At 33.5% G+C, this 22212-nt stretch overlaps 1 protein-coding gene across 42 annotated transcripts in view; it reads left to right on the top strand.

Annotated features, from left to right (window-relative positions):
* LOC135200192 (ankyrin-2-like) overlaps window positions 1-22212 on the top strand; it is a 702328-nt gene that overhangs the window by 517640 nt on the left and 162476 nt on the right. For all 42 annotated transcript variants that reach the window (XM_064228610.1, XM_064228609.1, XM_064228607.1 and 39 more), the window contains one exon: window positions 17554-17758. In XM_064228610.1, the coding sequence (XP_064084680.1) occupies window positions 17554-17758 (205 nt within the window). The remainder of the gene's footprint in view (window positions 1-17553; window positions 17759-22212) is intronic.

Genomic DNA, 22212 nt, shown 5'->3' with positions numbered 1-22212 from the left:
TAATTTACTTATTTTCATATATTAATGCTAATGTAAGAACAGCAAAATATAAATGCATTCATTTTTGTTCAGGCTTTTCGTGTCTCCAGCTTTAGTGGGAGACATGAAGGGCTGTCAATCATCTTCATATTGACCGTGAAGCGGGAGCACCTGGAATCTCTCTCTCTCTCTCTCTCTCTCTCTCTCTCTCTCTCTCTCTCTCTCTCTCTCTCTCTCTCTCTGTATGCCAAAGGATACGCAGACTGTAAGAGATGGATAGATAGATAGAAAGGGAGACTGTTTTACATTTATATATATATGTATATATATATATATATATATATATATATATATATATTTATATATATATATATAGATATAATATCCCAATATATTATATATACTACTATATATAATATATATAAAAAATAAATAACAAAATATTGTATAAAAACATAATAGAAAGAGTATGTAAAGATATAATAAGGTTTCATACAGTGTACAGGTAGTGTTCAAGTTACGATAATTCGTCTTATGATAATCCAATTTTACAAGAGACCAAATTACAATAGCCTAACTTTATCCCATCTTCTAGTTAAATAAGTTCAAAAGCAGCAAAAGAGAATGATGAAAGTATTGTTTTAATGTTATACTCATTGTGTAAATGTATATAGCCATGGACAACTGAACGAGAAAAAACTTTTTGTGTTAAGGATAACCAAATTGGATAACAATAACATCTGTTTGGCTTGCATTTCAACCATCATACAATAGTAAGCAATTACTGTAGTTATGTTATAAATGATGTTATGTAGAATAGGACTGAGATATTTTTATGTAAGACCTTTATTTGCTAAAGGTATATCAAAGATCAACAAAGAAATATGCGTTAAATTTAAACCAAGTTGTTGCTGAAGCTGAGAAAATTGTTCAAGCTGCCAATAACATCACGCATCAGCAACAAGGATAAAACTCCCGTAAACTTATGCCATCAAACACAACCGTAAATAAAATGGAGAGAAAATCATTTTAATGAAAACTACTGGGCTAGAAAGAACACATTTTACTGTTGTTTTCATGCCGATAAAAGATAAATATTGTTAAAATAGCAATTGGAATCATGTAATTTGTTTACTCAATAAACATGCCGCCAACATAATCGGTTAACGAAAAAAATAATTTAGTTCACAATCACAACAAGTCATATTCAAGTCATATTGCGACTTAAAAACACGTCGTAAATGAAAAATTCCCTTGTCTCATACAAGTCAAGTATTTAGATATTGGTTTATGATAACTAGAAGCAAGAAAATTCGCTCAGAATTGAGTTAAATATGGCGAAACAAACTCGTATTCACTATCAGCTGATTTCAAAACCAAAATATTGACCTATGTTAGTAGTATTTTATAATACAATAATATGAGAATACATACAGCCTTATTGGCTACATTGAAGAAATGTATAACTTTTTAAAAGATTAATGGAAAAGATGCATATTTACTTTTTCTTCTTTGCTTATCTTGATTTTCATCACATCACCATTTAAGTAGCAGAGGCATCTGGAGCTCATACCTCAATTTTTTTACTCGTATAACAAAGCAAAAAAAATCGAGCCTGGAGTGATGACTCGTAACCTGGGGAAAACTTGTACATTAAATTCACATCATAGTCAAAGTACCACTGGTATGTAATATGTAGATACTATATATTATATATTATATCTCTATATATATATATATAAAATATATAATATATATATATATATAGATATATATTATATATAGATAATATCTATATATATATATATTATCTATTATATTAGAATATATATATATATATATGTATATATATATATAGTTAATATATATATAATATATATATATATATATATATAATATATATTTTATATTATATGAGTAATATATCTATGTATGGTAGATATATATATTTTAGTATATATGATATATATATATTAAGATATAATATATAAACCATAATAATATATACTATTATAAATATTATCATATATAATAAATATAACTATATTCTAATATATATATAATATACATATATATGATATATATATATATGTGTGTGTGTGTATATGTATATATATATACATATATACACAGTAGGGTATGTTACCTGGTGCTGATTGGTTGTTAGCATGACATGCTATTAGTATAAAGGGTTAGTAGCAACCAATCATACAGCAGGATACCAGTTTTGCTAGTTGCTAACTGGCTTGTAATTCCAATGATTTATGAAGGATTGTTTCCTCGTTATTTTATGAATGATTTTAGTTTAATGGTAACTGATTCAGTGGTCCCCATATTCACGGGGAATGAGTACCAGACCTCCCCGCAAATAGTTGGAACCCCAATGAAAATGCTTAAAATGGCCTATTTTGTTAGTCAAAACTCAAGAAAAACCCAGTAAAAAGGTTTTTACCTTGATTTTTAATAGTTTCATCACAAAAAGTACATTTTATGATGAAATTGATAAAAAAAAACAGGAATTTGTGGATATTTCTCATCCAAATATATCACTAATAGGCGATTAATGGAGGGATGTGTTCCAGAGAGAAATCCACGAATGCGTGAGTCTGTAAATCTGGAGAACACGAATACGAGGCCCAACTGTACTGTATATTCTTATAACCTAGTTTTGTGAATTATTCATACCTTTGTGTACATGCAGTCACTAGTGTATTATATATTTTTAGCGTACTTTCATTTTTGTTTTCTCTCTCTCTCTCTCTCTCTCTCTCTCTCTCTCTCTCTCTCTCTCTCTCTTAGGGGGGTAACTTGATTAGTTTTCACACGTAGTTGTGAGCCATATATTTTTTAGGGTAATGTTATAAGATGGTTTTGAAATAGTAAAGTGATTTAGGATGATAGTTCAAGGTATATTTGGCACAGGATGTTACTTTAAATTATATTTAGTGTTGGAACTATTTAAGTAGGCAGTTTTAAGCATTTTTAGAGGGGGTCTTTGTTGTTTGAACAATTAAAATAGGCATTTATAAGCACTTTTAGAAGGGGCTGTCAAGTATTTGAGGATTTTAGCCAATCGCTGTTGGTTGTCGTCCGTATCCCCCGTGAATCCCAGGGGTTGACTGTATTGTTAAAATGATTTTTAATCACCAACCTTTAAGACTAAACCTTCATTGTGGATGCTTCCTTAACATATTATTCGGCTGTAAGAAATACAACAAAGAATGCATACACTAACCTACATACACACGCATATAAACTTTAGTGAGAAAGTTGGTATTTTGGGAAGAATGGACATTTCATCTTTGTTAGCCTTGATGATGGTCTGCAGTCTTGGAATGTGATTCGTATAAGTTGTAAGGTCCGAGAAAATGAACATAAAGTAAAAAGAACTCAATATTAAAAAGAGTAACTAATATACCAAACATCACAGCCTAGCATAGCATACTTGAAAGAGCTCAGGGTAGGGGAAACTGCCTTAACACCATGACCATTTAACAATAAATATTGCCAGGATCAGGGATCTGAACACTTATATATGTATATTTTCATCATATATATATGATGAAAATCATTAAATCCTGTGTTTCATCTGGCAGACCAGAGCTTCTGTGTCCAGTCAATATGCAGTTGATATACAGGCTCATCTATTGATGGGTTGCTTAAAGCAACAGTGTTAATGTAGTTTCTATACAGACTATGTCATCACTGGCCAGTTTTCCAGGTACTGAACTTTTTTTTCTTATGTCTCTTCTGTGGGCCCATTTTCCCACTGATGAGTGTTTACCATAGGGATCTGTAGTTAGGTTAAATCAAAGGGCAGTAAACAGAAGTACTCTCATTCTCCAGATGAAGTGAAGACTGTCCATTGAAGATAGATTTATATTGAAATGAAAATATACCAGGTGCTCTAAATGTAACTATCAATTTAAGCTGCAGGAGCATCAGCTGATTGGTATACTGATGCTTGGCATGGTGTGTGCCTGGATGAAAGACTGCCATCTCATTTTAAGGGGCAAAATCTTGGACCTCTACCAACAGAGAAGACAGAGATTTTTCTTCCTGGTTAGAAGTAGAGGCTGAAGATTCCGAAGCAGACAACCATGACACTTAATAGTGGTGCTTCTTTCTCTCATGTTTTTACAGCCACCTCATAAAAAGGTTAGATCAGGCAAGCAACCCTACCTGTAACACTTGATGTGCACACACACACCACACACACACACACACACACACACACACACACACACACACACACACACACACACAAATGTAAGTCCCTGTCAAGGTTGGACATGGATACTTGATATGACTTACCTGCAAAAACCATTTTTGGCTTGCTGCTGCATCTTGACTGTAAGATGGAGAGAGAAATGCATAGCAGGAAGCTGAGCAGTGTCAAAAAAAAAAAAAAGATCTGAAGCACTTCAAAGCTAAACTGTACAAAAATACATCTGAACTACTTTTTGCTTACAAAAACAAAGATAGGGATAAGCTAAACAAGAGTTAGTTTATTCATACTTTTTAGTTACCTAACCAGAAGGAAAGTATATGTAGTTTTAAAAAATACAAAAAATACCACCTCATATTGGAAGCTAGCACAGAAAAATTGCATTTAGAACAAAATACATAAGTATTCATGAAAAGATAAAATAATAAAGAAGACTAATGACAATTATTTGATATCACTAAGTGGAAATGGCCAGAAAATGAATAATCAAGAGAAAGTAACAAATAGTGAGATAACTTAACCAATCTGATCGCAATATAGGAAGCAAGGAGAAATGGCTAAATACTAAAGGCATTATAATTAGGCCATGCATATGGGAGTGTCTCATAGTCTCCAGTTTGCCAAGCCCTCAGTCTTTAATCAGTGATAAGCACAAGACAAATACCAATACCAAACAGCAACCCAAAGCAAATTTGTAAAGGAGAAAAGTAAGAATACATTAATTTTTTTATACCTGCTGCCACACAAAATCTAGTCATTATCACTCGGTTTGAAATTTTTTCTATGGTAGTATAATCCAGTATTATACAATCGCTGATAAACGGGAACTGCCTTAATGTAAATCCAATTGATGCGTTCCAAACACCCAAAAATGTTAACAAACAATAAATTTTTTAAAGATTTAACAGTTTTACATACAGAAAACAATGTGAAATAAATATAAATGACAAAAAAATGAATACGTGAACATTTAACATTACCATTACATTTATGGAAGACAAATGTTAGCATATGGAAGATGGAGAAGAGGGGAGAGGGTATTGTTTGGAAGGGTTATCTCCCTTCAGAAGGACTTGAGATATCAGAGACCTGACTGGGATTACTTCTCTTCATTTTTTATGGGCACTTTCTGGGGTTACTTCCCCACTTCGTATTTTGATGGCACTACAATCAGCTTGAGAGTCACTGGACCCATGTCTCACAACAAAACTGTCCAGAGACATTGTTTCTTGTGTCTTTAAAATTTGTGTAAAGTGAAACAAGGCATTGTTGTTAAACATGTTGGGGACATGGATTATAACATCTTTGTTGGGATGATAATTCTCCACTACATTTTTTACATCATTCCAATTTGCAAACATGTCCTTAATCACTGGAGTAGGCACATTATGTATGCCTGTTCACTTTTTTAATTTTCAATCCAGCCTCTGCTGCCCTTAAATTCACTAACAGCAGAACGTGTAGGTGCTTTCTTACTGCGATCGACATGCAACATCCTTGCCTTTTCACAAATTATCACCTCCAACACTTTGCTATGAGTTCTTTCGTAAATTCCATATTGTTTCTCACATTTTTTTAAACAAGAATGGCACTTGGAACTTTCTTTGGGCCCTTAATGGCTTATTTAGCAGTTTCACTCGAATAGAAAAGTGCAAAAAAAAAACTAACACACGAGGGAACATGGGATGCTTTGTTTGGGTGCTCGGTACGGGCCTAGTCATGAGGTGGGCTCTGCAAGGAGCTTTTCCGGGTGTACGAATTCCAAGGAAATGTATGAAACCCAAGTCAAAATCTTGTTGGAAAAAGTTGACAGAAACTGAATTATACGAAAACTAGGACATAAGAAATCCGAGGTTTGTCTGTAATATGAAAATACAGTAATTTAGTGAATATTTCCCTATGAAAAAGTCCTGGAATAGGCGAGTTTAACGCAAATACAGGTAGTCCTGTTTACTGGGGTGCGGGTTGGGTTCCATTCCAACAGCTTGATAAGTGGAAATCGCCGATAACCACAAATTGGCAATTTATGGCTCCGATAACTGGTTAATGTACGTATCGGCACTGTGACTATTATTGGCACCGATAACCACTAGACAAGTGCCATAAAACCGGGTTGCTGATAATCGAGTCTGCCATACCTGGGGACAGCCACAGAAAAATCCACAAATAGAGGAAGCCATGAACACAGAACCACAAATAGGCACCAATACATACCTGAGACGTAGAGATAAATAATGAGAGAGAGAATAACTCCATACAACTCCTTCCCCCCAGCCAATACATCTATCAAACTGTCATTTACTACCCTGCCCTCCTTTCTCAAAGTGGATAAAAAGACTGGGAATTGCCATTTCTTTTATTAATCTTATTAATAATTGAAAATTAGTTATTAGGCAAATGATTTATTTATACTACAAAACAAATAAACATATGTAAAAGATAGAGAGAGAAATTTTTTTTATTGTTATTGTTTAAACACATTAAACTTAATATTATTTGAAAATTAGTACTGTAAATTATTTTATCATAAAATGTAGTATCACCCTTAAAGATATATGCATACAATTCTAACACTTCCAGTCAAAACAAAGGTAGAGAGCTACCACTATGACATATGTATCTTGGTTGAGAGAGAGAGAGAGAGAGAGAGAGAGAGAGAGAGAGAGAGAGAGAGAGAGAGTTATACCTATTTAAAAGAGTGAAATGGAAAGATTATTGCATTTCTTTAAAATACTATCACATATGAATTTTGTAATTACAGTTATTATTTTGATTATTATTTGAATATATTAATTAACATATTATACATACATGTAGGCTACCATAAAAATTCTCTCATCTCCGTAAAAGAGAGAGAACGAAAAAACCTTACATGAACATAATCAGCAACATGGCAACCACTCCCCCCTCCTGTCACATTGCTTGACATATTTGACAGCTCTGGACCTCAACTTAGTAACAGGATCTAAAAATAATGATAATGGGTAAAAAAGTTTTTCCCTCATTCTTACATAATTTTTTTATTTATAAACTAAAATCTTAATAATTTACTATAGTATTTTCTTTAATGAATTGATATTATTGCTGTTTACATTAATACTAATGTCTGAAAATTAGTAAATCCTTTATTTATCATACAAAACATACTTCTATATAGAAAAGAGAGGGAGAGAATCATTATTTTCATAATTTGATATTTAATCTTATTAAACTTGCTAATACAGTATTAATCAATTTTGTATCATAAAAATGTATTTAGCCATGAAAATAACAAATTATGGTTAGATATGGTCCAAAGAAAAATCTGAAAATCTCAAGAATATGAATATAATGTGAATGTAATATATATATATATATATATATATATATAATATATATATATATATATATATATATATATATATATATATATATATATATATATATATATATATATATAATAATATATATATTATATATATATATATATATATATACTATATATATATATATATATATATATATATATATATATATATATATATATATATATATATATATATATATATATATATATATATATATCTATATATATATATATATATATATATATATATATATATATAATATATATATATATATATATATATATATATATATATTATATATATATATACATATATATATATATATATATATATATATATATATATATATATATATATATATATATATTATATATATATATATATATATATATATATATATATATATATATAGAATAACTTGATCACGAAGTATATAAAACGTGATGCTATGTATAAATAAAGGTTTTTTTGCCACGAAGGAAAAAAATGAAAAAGCGAGTTAGCCGAGTACTTTCGGTCCTATTCGGACCCTTTACTGAGGCATAGTATGCCTCATAGTATATATATATATATATATAGTACATACATACAGGCAGCCCGTGGTTAATGGCGCAATCGCTTAGCGGCGAATCGGTTTTACAGCTGTTGTCAAAAGTATTTTTTAAAAAATAAGTTATTTTAAGGTATTTTTACAGTACATTTTTGGTTAACAGCGCCACTAGCGCTGCTATGTCTAACGAGTTCATACATTTGTAGAAATACCATTCAGGCCATAAAGGTTATGCAAATGATATTAAAAAATTTTATTGAGAGTTTATTACATAGGTATTAGGGTAAAATATATGTCCCTGACACTGTTCTATGCCAAAAATATCAAATTAAATAAGTGCAAATTTAGCTATGGATTTGTTGATTTATAAATGTTCATGCTTTTATGTCTAAAATGTATATGAAAATTATTATGGATAGGGTATTTTTATTTCTGCACATAAATATGATACAAAGGCAGCTTTTGAAACTGGACTTCACATTATCAAAGAGGATGTTTTTTCATGTTCATTCTTGGGAGCGCCACCTGCCGCTCTTCCGAAAATATCGAGTTAAAAAGAGTGCAAATTTAGCGATTGATATGTTGATTTTATAAATGTTCATGCTTTTATGTTTAAAATGTGCATGAAAATTATTACATATAGGGTATTTTTATTTTTGTACGTAAATATGATACAAATTAAGGCAGCTTTTTTAACTGCCCTCTACGTTATCAGAGGATGTTTTTTCAAGTTCGTTCTTGTCCCCCGCTGTTCCGAAAAATGCATTTACAAAGACTTTACATGGTCTTATTTTATTAATTTGGGAGCTATGCCTACAGGAATAACAATAGCAGCCTTGCATTTCCTGTCAAGTGCTGACGTCACATTCAGGATGCTCAGTGACGTCATAAACATGGCGCTCGCCATGACATCACAGCTGCGCCCTGCACAGAGACGTGCTTCCATTCTTGCTTCTTTGATGTACAAGAGTACTGTACAACTACGCTTTCTAATTTGGTGACACATTTTTTAGAGAAATTGCGAGCATTAAGAGAAATATCAAACATACTAGTGGAAAAGACACAAGTCTTTCCTTTTTCTCCTTCCGCTTAGGCATCAACACAAGCTTCAGTGGTGTTGACGCCATTGTGTTTGCCAATCAATCGTTAGAGAATAGGGACTTCATGGCTGATCCTGGTACCAAGAGGAGAAGAATAGTTTCTTTTCCATCTTCGAGCCAGGACTGTCACATCCCTATTATAAGAAAGCACAAGAAGTAGTTGTAAATGTCGAACAAGTGACTGACGGAAGCTTGGTCTAGTGCGGCTGTGAAGAGTTGGAGAATGCTCAAATCAGGGACTTCATGACTGATCCTCGTGCCAAGAGGAGAAGAATAATTTCTTCTTCATCGTCGAGCCAGGACTGTCACATCCATGTAAAAAGTAACAATGCCACAGCAATTTGGGTCTCTTTGTCGTGGCCGCAGGAGTACCATCAACAACTCACACTTTCCATCAAGCATGATGACATCATAGCCAAACCGCTATCAAAATGGTGGCAGTCATGACGTCACGACAGCATACTGCTGCCAGCCTCTCAGCTTCGGTGACGACAATATAACTACGCTTTCATTTCAGGAGCACACACTTATGGAGAAATTTGAAAGTAATAGAAGGGAAATTGAAAAGATATGCAAGACGGAAGGAGTGAATCGTCGTCATCGTCATGATCTTGATTTTTCTTGTAGGTTAAACTGCAGCAATGATGGTGCGTGCTCCAGTTAAATTTTGGAATAAGGGTATTCTAACAGATCCCCATGCTAAGTGGAGAAGAATTATTTCTTTGTCTTCGAGCCAGGGACTGTCACAGCCCTCCAAAGAAGAAAGCTCAAGTAGTGGTTATTAGCTCAGTCTACTCTAGACGGTTGACGTTTAGGTTTTCAACGGTTCAGTCATAGGTTGTGAGAACGATCTGCTAAAATAATCACGAATGTTGGTTTGTGACTGTATCAAACTATTTTCATGTTCTACATGATGAATTTTATCCACAGTTCTTTCGATGCTTAATGGGAAGGTTCTGTCAGAGCCTTGTGCTTCTTCAACATGTTGGTTGACAAAGACTTTTCGTTGGGACAGGCCGAGTCAGGAAAGAAGTGCCAAAGAGCCCTATTCAACAGAAACAGAGAGCCTGATGATGGAGGGAAGGGAAGAACCCGTGATGTTAGTGGAATGAACTCATATTTGGCAATTTAAGAAAGTGTCTGTTCATTGAATTTTGAGAGATGGTTCATTTTTACGACAAACCACTTTCAATTCCCTGTAAATAAAGGAAGTTGCCCAAAGGTCCTTGGATGCATTTCCTTGTGTCTTTTGGTGGCTGCTCAACAAATTGTGTAACTCCTCCAGCACCCCTGGTGGGTCAGTTTGTATCTTGTCTAAGATGATGGTATGAATGTGAAATGGATGAGATAACTGGTCTCCTTCCTTTCCAAATTTCCTTCTCCTTCTTTACTTCGGGCAGTAAGAAGAGAGCACCATCATAAGCTGGAACAGACAAGATACAGGTGAGTGAAGTTATCATCATTGTAAGATACCCTTCTGTAGCAGGACATTCCTCTCTTTACCAAGGGGGAGAGGAGTGATAACAAACCTACATAAGTGGATACATTGGTTTGTTAGTAGAACAGATATTCTTATCTTCCTCAGTGGCAATGAACTATGACATTGTATAGAAACCCAGAAGTCTGACTCTATGATATTCATATATATATATATATCTTAGGTTCTGAGGTATGGGTCAGTTGTTTCTTAGAACACTGTTATACAGAAAACTGATCAAAGGTGGCAAACTTCCAGTTGGTTAATAGTACTTACCTCCCACCAAAAGTAAGTCTATCCTAATGTTAAGACCAAGGGTTTGTTTCATACATGAACAAATAACAAATTTTTAATCAATTTGTATTTTTCATAATTAACAAACCTGAGGTCTTAACATACAAAGGCCCACCTCTAACCACCCCTCTAATAACTAACCTGGGTTGGAAGAATAACTAGCAGGGTCACGAGTTAAAGAGGAGTATGTGTGTGGCTCCACATGACTCGTGCTAAGTTATTTATCCTAATGTTAAGACCTCAGGTTTGTTAGTTATGAAAAATACAAATTGATTAAAAATTTGTCCTTTTCTGTCTGTTTGTTTGTTTATTTTGCACATCCAGACTATGAAAGCTAGGGCTCCCAGATTTTTACCATAGACTCCCCTCCCCTCCAGAAAGGTTTTAGTCAAAATCCAAAATTTGATGGCCATTTCTAAGGGTGTCATCAACCCCTTTTTTTTATACTCTCATTTTTTACAACTTTTGGAGTTGAAGATAGGGCTACCAAATTTTTACCATAGACTCCCCTCCCCCACAGAAGGTTTTAGTCAAAATCCTAAATTTGAGGGCTGTTTGTAATCGGGTCATAACCCCCCCCTTTTTTTTATATCACCTCATTTTTTACAACTTTCAGAGTTGAAGCTAAGGCTACCAATTTTTTACCATAGACTCCCCTCCCTCACGGAAGGTTTTACAACTACTGGAGTTGAAGCTAAGGCTAGTAAATATTTACCATAGAACCCCCCTGCCCCCGAGGGCTGTTTCTAAGGGGTCATAACCCCGCTTTTCATACCCCCATATTTTTACACCTTTTGAAGTTGAAGCTATGGCTACCAAATTTTTACCATAGACTCCCCACCCAGCCAGGAAGGTTTTAGTTAAAATCCAAACATCGTGGGCCATTCCTAAGGGTGTCATAACCCCCTTTTTCATACCCCTTAATTTTTTATAACTTTCGGAATTGACAGCTAGGGCTACCAAATTCACTCCCCCCCTCCCCCCAGGAAGGTTTTAGTCAAAATCTGAAATTTGAGGGCTGTTTCCATGGTGGTCATAACCCCCCTTTTTCATGCCCCCTCATTTTTTTACGACTGATAACCCATCTGGAGGACGTGTACAGCTGCTAGTAGTTGAAATGCTTTATCTGATCAGTACCACACCTGTGGAGAATGAGAGACTATCAAGATTATTACTGTAAATTAAGATGATGCCATTAAGATTATTTAAAAGGCAAAGAAAATAAATGGTGCAATTAATATAGTAATGCCAATATCTGAATTGCTGAAGGGTTGCTAGTGTCGTGGCACGACTCTCAGACATCATGGGTTCGCTCCTCCCCCAGGGAGATGAAAAATAACTGGTTCTGTATCATGATCAGTTACCGCTGCAGTGTCGGGTCTGCCGTAGGAGGTTGAAACCAACATTCTTTGGAAGCTTGAATTTCAAGTCTGGCCCTTGTGTGCTTGTTCTACTGAAATAATAATATTAGTATAGTAGGAAAGTTACAAATGTTAGTATCTTTAGGTGCAAGGTCCCTACTTCCGTGACAGTGATTGTTGTTAAACTAGTTATAAAGGTGCCTTTGATTATCAAAACTGAAGCTCATACAGATCTGTTTCATTCATGTCCAAAGTGCTAGAATATGAAATTCCGGAGCAATTACACGTATTAGTCAACAGAAAGGGTAAATGCTTAGCCAGATAGTCAGTTAGCTTATAGATAGTTATATTCTATAGTGACTGCTGTTTGCTCTGTTGTAAATGATCTGTGATAGAAATGATGAATGAAGGCAAATATGACATTTTGGTCTTCCTCAATGTCAGTGATACAGTTGTGCTTGACTGATAATATTGAAAAAGCTTTAGAGTACTACATTTGAAAGACTACCTGTGTGACAGAAATTATTGTGTAATGATTGGTAAACTGAAGCACTAAGAGGAGTATCACAAGGAAGTGTATTAGGTCCAGTCTTACTTGGTATTTATATGATCGTATTTTCATGGGGTAAAGTTCAAGCTATGTATTTGCAGATAGCTCTCAATTTTATTTTTAGAAGAGAAAGTAAATAACATTCTTGCCAGTTCTAAGAGGTCCACAATAAGAAAAAGTGTTGCGAGTTCATGTATAGTTTAAAAACCCTTTACAAAGCTTTCAAACCCTTCCCTGTGTTCATCTTCAGTCCAAGAGCATTTAGACTGAAGATGAACCCAGGAAAGGGTTCAAAAGCTTTGTAAAGGGTTTTCAAATTATACATGAACTCTCAACATTTTTTATTATTGTGGACCTAGTGTTAAGGAATGGATGACATTTAAGCAGTTAGAATTAAGTACAAATAAAACTGAATAACCTAGGTGATTTTTGGTTAAATGCAATAATACTGTAATACCCATCTCCTGTGAATATGGGGGTCTACTGTAATGGTGTTCTTAAGAGTAGGTTGAGTTGTATAAATGTTTTAAGATACATTTTATAGTGAACTCCGTAGTGTGTGAGAATAGTGTCTGGGTAGATTTACTATAATACATGCACAGTAAGACAAGAGAAATAGCCATGCAAAATTATTTAATACCTTAAAGATTTTGATGAAATATTCACTTCATATTTTAGTGCAGTTTTGTCTGTCCTAACTTGTTAGTAATGAGCTGTATGCAGCTTATCAAACATTTTTGATAAATAGAGAGGTTGGATTAGTAGTACATCATAGCCACAGGCTTAGACAAGATAAGCAGATTAACATACAATACTATGCACATAGTCTTTTTTTATGCTTGTGTATTGTGGTATTTACTAATTTTTTCAGCTTGTTTTATGAATGCAGGTAGTAATACAGAGCTTATACTTCAATTGAGTATTGTTTATTAAATTTTTTCCCTTCAGATTATCATTATGCATGGTTTGAGATACTTATTTCATAAATCTAAGTCTACCTCAGTATATTAGGCCATTCACATTGTATGTGTACTAGGTTATTCACATGGATGTTTTTGAATTAAAATACACTTCAATCATAAAAGTTTTAGCTTTTGACTGACCAATAAATATTAGGAATTGATTGGGTTGGGGTCCAGTTATTAGGAATTTTTCATTATTTGGCATGGACTTAGTTCCAAGGATGCCAGATGACAGGATTTGTACTTATTGCATGAGTTGAAGTACTGATATTTTCATGTGCAAATGGGGTTTATTTGCTAAGACTATTTATTTGATAGTTGTCATATTTGCACCCAGATTTATAATGTAAGTCTAGAGTGCAGTCATTACTACTTTACTTATAATAGATGTGCATAACCTCAAGATCTCTGCATGAGGAAAAGATACATAATACTGAAAGGATGATTGCATGATACTGAGGGGATGATTGGATGAAATTATAGAATATAGGAGGTTTAGCTGGATCTGTATTAGCTACTGTAGTTTGATGCTTTAGTCAAGATTTACTCTTTATGTGTACAGTTCAGTAATATGTGCATTCAGTGCCAATACTGTACTAATATGATGCATGTTTCATTACCCATGTGTGATTGTTATTAAGAAAAAATGTTTAATTATGTTTTCCCTAATTTAATTAGTTTTATTGAGTTAGTGTACTTCTTTCACTGTTAGGTGAACTATTAGGAAAAGGTATGTAGTATTTGTTATTGATAATGAAAAAGAAGTGAATATTTCAAGTTTGTCACAGTCCATTTGTTGAATATTTTATTCACTTTGATTACAAAGTATAGCATTCAATAGTTATTTCAGTACTGTTGTATTATTAATGGTTATGATTTTCCATGCTAAATTAGTTTTTATGTGGTAAAATGTAGTTGTCAGTGAAAATCTGAATTACATAATATGAAGATTTTATAGCTGTTATGAAAAGAGATTCAAAACAATGAAAAATTTATTCCCAAGTTGACATATAAATTTGGAATACTTTTGCAGACTCCAAGTTAGATTTACCATATACAGTCGTCATCATTTTTAGTGGTAGGCTTTGTGTATCAGCTCAATGTTCAACAGGAATTCTCTCCTTACATTGTATTCAGCCTGTGTGTTAGAGTTTGTATGACATGGTCAGGCTTTTTTTCAGATGTTTAAATTTTGGCTGCAGTATTGTGCTCATTGAGGAATTTGTTGTAATATTTTTAGAAGTTCATTTTGCTTAACTGGGTTATTACTAATTTTAGTTTGATCATTTCTGAGAAAAATGACAAATGCAGTGATGAGGTGTGTAACTTTAGAACAAAAGTGAATACGTATTTCGAATTAGTTTTCCTTGTGTTATTACAGGGTAGTAAAGATGGTAGTGGAGGTTACTGTACTTTACCAATAAGTTAAAAGGCTTCAAAACTAGTTTACTGGTCCTTTTGTTTATATCTTGCATCTTTTTTATGTTTTTAATTTTTTTTTATGACTCAGTATGTGATAGAGTTTAGCACTTCAAGAACTTTGATAGAAGCTTTTGAAATGGCTTTTATGAATTGTGTGTGTAACTTTGTGAATTTTATGAGCCTACAAATAAGTATTTTATTAATAATAAAACAGTGCACTCATTATACTATAAACAAACCATTACCTTAACAAAGCCTGGTACTTTGGTTTGAGTGGACAACCAACCAAGAATTTGTTTGTTTATGATCATTTTCTTCTTGAGGGATGAGAATTCACTCTCGAAGGAAACAGAACTTCTTACCTTCTTGTTCAGTTTGAAGTGTTGGAATGTAATAATTTCTTTCTTGCTTTACTTGGTCTAGAACTTGCTGGAAGAATTTATTCAGAAAAAATTTTTTCTTGGCCTTTTTCCAGCAATTCATGTTCTTCCTTTCCAGATCTCTTGGGTAATAAGATTTAAGATGTATGTATATTTTATTTCAAATCAGTAGTAAAGGCCTGTTATTGAAATTCCATTATAAGAGATGGGTTTAGACAAAAAACCAACATCTTTTTGTAATTGGGCATAAACAATCAATAAACTAAAAAATGCAGATAAAGGTTTGCGTTCAAATTCTGCCACTAACAGTACTTGCCTGTTGTCCCTCACAGTGAGTGAATGTCCTAGAAGTTATGCACCACCCATCAACTTTTATGGAAGATGTGCATTGCCTGTTTTTAAGAAAATTATAGTCCTCTTATCTATGTTATATATTTTTTAAAACATTAAACAGTTTCCCTTAAAAGAGATGGCTTGAAAAAAAATATTAGTCACTACCACATTCACACTTAAACTGATGAATCCCCCGTGCAGAAAATGTCTACAACACTGACAGTTGCATACACCTGTATAGAAAAGGCTTACCAACAGCAGGCAAATGCCCAATAGTACACATGCCATTTTCTTTTGTCATGCATGCACTTATGCATTTCCTAGATGCTGATGCCCTGCCTTTTCAGTACCTCTTTCAGTCCATGTATTTATTTCTACTGTATTATTATCCTCTGCTCTCCCAACACTTTAAGTATGCCGCATACTTTGTACACCAACTTATCATCCTCCAATGTTGGGTTGATATTTCTGACAGCTTTCTTCCAACCACCTTTGCTTCAGTCTTCCTCTCGCTCTCTGACCTGGCACCTCCATCTGCATCACTCTCTTCCCTACATAAGTCTCTCCCCTTCTCATTACATGGCCATACCACTGCAGTCTTTTTTCCTGGGCCTTCTTTGATAGTATGTATATATACATATATAGTATACTATATATATGTAAATATATATATATATATATATATATATATATATATATATATAATATATATATATATATAAATAAATAAAGGGTTTTTTTTGCCACGAAGGAAAAAAATGAAAAAGCGAGTTAGCCGAATAGGAATATCACTGAGTCTTGTTTCATCAAGTCAAATAATGGAAATGTTCTAAATTTAAGTCTTGGTTTATTTAAACTTGATGTCTTCATAATGAAAAAAAGTTGCAGATAAATATAAGCAACAAAATTAATATACGTATTCAGTTTTTACGATTTGGACTGTAAATTTTCAGCTTTAGTAAAGCAATACCTTTTAAATGATATAATAAAGCATTTTAGGTTTGTAGTTTAAAACCATTGACTTATGCGCACTGTTGCTTCTTTCCATTGGGTATGGATGTCATTTTGAGAGCAAAAGGATTTACCCTTTTAGAGCAAAATCTTCCTTGCAAATTTCTGAGTTTCCTTTCATACTGGAGTGATAGGCTTTAAATAGGGCAATTGTTCATATTTACAGAATAGTATGGAATTTTTTAAACTGTCATTTTAGAGAATTTCATTTCATAAAATAAAGACAGTTAAAAGCATTTCAGCACATCTACACAACTGATGTACTAAGTAGCTTGGAATTTCAATAACATGACTCCCTAAATATGTCACAAAGTTTCAAAGTCATGGTTTCAATACTTATGTGTGGAATGCTTTATGTTTTAATATATATTTTCAGTGTAGTTCCAGGCTGTTTGTCAAGTGATCAATATGAGCCATATTTTGCTTATCAGATTTCAGATTGCAAATTTGGAATAATTCTTCTTGCAATTGAAGTTTTACATGGTTTGCAAACTGATTGTGTGATTGTCAGTCTTCTGTGCTGAATGCTGAATTAAAGTTACATATTACCTTGTTCCAGGCACAACCAATTCCAACAGATCTGGTGGCTAAGTTGTTAGGTAATCGTGTTGCAGTGTCACCAATTGTTACTGTAGAACCTCGAAGACGGAAGTTCCACAAACCTATAACTTTAACCATCCCAGTGCCTCAAGCTGCTAGTAAAGGAATGATAAATCAGTACTCGGGAGAGGCACCTACTTTACGTCTTCTCTGCTCGATTACAGGTGAGTTTTGTTACCCTCACAAAACTGACAGCTTTTTGTTGTGTTGTTGTGTAGGTTTTTCAGTTTTTTGTGTGTTGATAAAGGATGGGTTGGGGTAAGAGATTCAATATTGTATTCTAAATAATCTGTAAACTCTTATCCCTTTTCTGAGAATGCATATCTCCTGCGTTATAATCTAAAGATTATTTTTTCTTTTGAGCTCCTGTATTCTTCTGGACCTCTCCCGTGTTAAATTTAGGAAAATTATATTCTTCCTTCCCATTGCTGATACTTAATACAAAACCAAGGTAATATTAATTTTATTAGATGATTATGTAGATTGCTTGTTATATATAAGATTCAGATTTTTTAAAACTTATTAAAAGTACACTGTATGAACTTATTGGTGATGGTAGAACCCTGATATTTTCATTTATGTGCGTACTTTATAGAATTTGGTAAAGATCATACTAAATTGTTATATACAATAGATCAATATTGGTGTAAATTACATTGTGAACTTTTGGTATATCAGTGTGTTTTGTTCAGTTCTGGATAATACACTATGAAAAACAGACTTACCATGTGTTTGAGTGACAGTTTCAAAGTGGGAACTTTTCATGTATTTCTTTATAGAGCTGAATAATCTTTATTAGATAACCTTCAGTACTACATCTTCATTTAGACTGCATTTATCTAGTTTCAATTTTCATCTTACATTAGTCACATAGATCATAGTTTAGCCTTTAATTTAATGATGGCTTTGGGGTTTGGTATAATTTCTGTAGAAATCTTTATTCTAGGTGTGAAGTAATGAAATGGTTGGTGTGTTAGATGGAGCTGTAGTTTGACAGTCTGTTTTTTCCTTATTTATAATTCTGTTCAGTTTCCTTAGTGTGAATAGTTCTAGCATTTATATTTTTCCAAGATCTTTCATAGCCATATTCAATTTAGACATTTTAGTCATCATTAACTCCCCTGATTTTGTTAACTTTTCTTATTGCTCATTGGAGTGATTCAATCTTTTATAACACTTGCGGTTAAATATTTTAGTAAATACATAATAGGACAGTATCTGAAAAAGTAGGATCATTGAAGTATTTTTGTTTCTATTTCTACCTTGAATTGATCATCTCAGATGCTCTGAGATGCCTTTTCATGAATTTTTACATCACCAAAGCTTGTTATTGAATCCAATAGCATGTTCTTAGCCAAACTTTCCAGTTATGGTTTTATTTTCCTCTACCAGCTGATTTCTTGTTGATTATCTTTTCATATTACCATCCTGCCATCAGTTCTTTCACTTCTTGTTCACTAGTCCTCCTCCTTCTCATGACCAACTTTTAAGTACTTTCTTTAATATTTTGATATAAATGAGGCAAAGGATATTTGAACATAAACATCTAATTTAACATATATGTATAATGTATACTGATAGACAGTTCTGTACATGTAATGTATTGTGAGGCTTAATGTAAGCCTCAACCATCTGGGGGTGGGAGGGGGGGCCGCTTGCATTTGGGAGGCTTCAGGGTTGTCTCCCTCCTCAACAGGATTAAACCTTGAGTTCATTCTGCAAGCACTATTTTGCTTACAGTTACATCGAGCAGAAGAACTGTTTTCTCCCTTTCATGCAATCTTCACAATGCCTCTCAGACCACTTCCTCTCACTTATACTTTGTGGAAATTGAATTGCAAAATTTCATTGTCTATTTGTCACTCTGGCCAAGCTTTGGAATTCTCTTCCTGCTTCTGTGTATAGCCTCTATTGTGTAATAGGATGGTCAGTGATTTACCTTTTGTGTTTAGGTCTCACTCTTCTTTTTGTCTCATGTTTCTTTTTTTAGTATTTTGTTATGTGGAGCCCATCTATTTTGTAACATCTATTGAAAGGTCACTCGACAGTGCTTTGCACCAAAGGAAACAAAAGATATGCGGACACACTATTATAGATGTGATTTCAGATTCCTATACAAAATTTAAAGAAACTGGTAAATATGAAATATCCACATCCAACATGATTGAAATATTGTACCAGTCAAATGAGTTCTTCATGACTGGAATACCTGCCATATGAGAACTGTTGATAAATATTGGCATTTGAAAAAATAAAATGAGGACCACAACCACAGAAACTTAGTGTCATAGAAGGTATGCCAAAATTCAGCAGGAGTGCTGTACTCTTGAAGATTCTGTGTTTAAAAGTTGGAAGAAGAGATGCTCTTCATCTTTTTATTGTGATATTCTGGTGTGGTTTATATATAAATAACAGGTGTGACTTTCAGCTTATCTCTTGTTACGAGTTTGGTTTTCTTACTCAAAAAACTCAAAAAAAGTTTCCTGTAGAAAGGGGGACCCTAAATGATTAACAATACTTGAAATATCTCAGGAAGATTTTGTTTCTCATTTCAAAGTTTATCATATTATTCTGATTTTTTTTTATAAATATAAGATTTTTATGAATTTTATGTTTTGATACTGAATACATATATACAGTACCCTATTTCTTCATTAAAGAGATGCTCTGGCTTTAGAGAAGCACCCCAATTTTGACCAGCAAAATTTTAAAAACTAAAATAGGAATACGGTAACAGTACTCATGAGTTGATGGCTGTGTTTTGAGTGGTGTGTTGTAAACATTCACTTGTCACAGTGCATTGGAGTACTGTGAATTTGGCTACTGCAGAATATTGATTATTGCAGTTTTAAATTTCATTACTTTGAAAATAATTCATGTTTTTCCGAGTTCATTCATTTTAATATTAAAAAAAAACTTTCCCAAAGATCATCATTATCTGTGAACTGAAAAGCTTGAAGAGAGGGAAGTAACTTACAATATAAGTTGCTATTTCATAAAGCATCAAAAATTTTATTGACTATAAGTGTTTCAGTATGGGCAGATGGATGGGGTGAGAGCTGTTGCAGTACTTATAAATTTAGTTGATGTTTGATTTAGGCTTACACATAATTTTTTCAATCTCAGATAAAAGAAAATAGATAGTGCTTTAAGAAATATAAAAATGGAAACAAAATAATCTTCCCTTAAAGTCAGGGAAAAATGTAACCTCTGGCCCCTAGGATGCGCAGTAAATTTCTAAGACTTAATTTAGGAAAAAATAGCATCATTGATGGTGGGGAACAGCAATTTTTTCCAGGTGAAACTGTAATGAACGCTACTGGATGTGTTCATACGGTGGACAAACCATTGTATTATACAGCCTTATGCCTCAGTTCATAGTGGGTATCTACATATACTGGACTTTATAAAAATCAACCTAAATACTCTAATGGGTGAGATCCACCTTCAGTTGGGCAAAATTTCCCATATCTCTCAAGCTTCCCATTAACTGTGAAGTTTGCCATTATAACTCTCTGTTGGCATTGTGTGTTGTGATATTTCACTCTCTATAGGTCACATACCTTTTTACTGCAAAGTGTTCATCTATCCCTTTCCTTACTTCATTGGTGGTGCTTGTTGGTTAACCCATACCTTTCTCTTCAATATTTTATTATTCATCTGTATGCTGTGTACAGTGATCCCCCTGTATTCGCAGGGGATGTGTACCAGACACCCCCCCTCCCCCCGCCCCTACCTGCGCGAATGGTTAGAATCCACAAATAGTTGAAACCCCTCTAAAAATGCTGAAAACAGCCTGCAGGCAGTCCCCGGGGTACAACGGGTTCGGCTTACGATGTTCCGAGGTTTAAGGCGCTTTTCAATTGTATTTACCAGAAATTATTTCCGTGGTTATGACGCATGTTCCAGGGTTACACCTCCTACAACGCTCATCTGGCACAAGAAATATGACACAAAAATGTAAAATTATCAATATTTGAAGGTTTTTGGGATGAAAAATGCAATAAGAATGCAGTTTACATAATTCTGAATGCACCCAAAGCATTAAACGTAAGGTTTTCTTAGGATTTTTGACGATGATCTGGCTTACGATGATTTTCGTCTTATGACACGTCTCAATAACGGAACCCCCGTCGTAACCTGGGGACTGCCTGTATTTTATTAGTTAAAACTTGAGAAAAACCCATTAAAAATTTTTATACTTGTATTTTTTTATGATTTTATCAAAAAGTGCATTTTATGATGAAATTTATAAAAAAAAAACAGGAATTTCTGGATATTTCTCATAGAAAAATACTGCGAATTGGCAAATTTTCTGCGAATAATGGGGGGAAATATTCTTGAGAGAAATCTGTGAATGCATAAGTCCACGAATCCGGAGAACGCGAATACAGGTGGGGTCCACTGTATGCCAGTCATTTAATCTTTATGTCAGATAAAGAATAAAATTGAAAGATATTTCACTTCCTAGTTGAATGAGAGCTGAAGATTGAAATGGTTTGGACATTTGATGAAAATGAGTGAGGAACATTAAAGAACTGTAGTACTATTTATGTTTAAAAATAAGATCAAGGACAAATAGGAGAGCTTAGAAAATGATTGAAGCAAGCCATAATTG

This window comes from Macrobrachium nipponense, chromosome 26 (genome assembly GCF_015104395.2).
Source record: "Macrobrachium nipponense isolate FS-2020 chromosome 26, ASM1510439v2, whole genome shotgun sequence".
Lineage (NCBI taxonomy): Eukaryota > Metazoa > Arthropoda > Malacostraca > Decapoda > Palaemonidae > Macrobrachium > Macrobrachium nipponense.
Note: the sequence above shows the minus strand (reverse complement) of the source record. Positions and strands in the feature narration are given on the sequence as shown.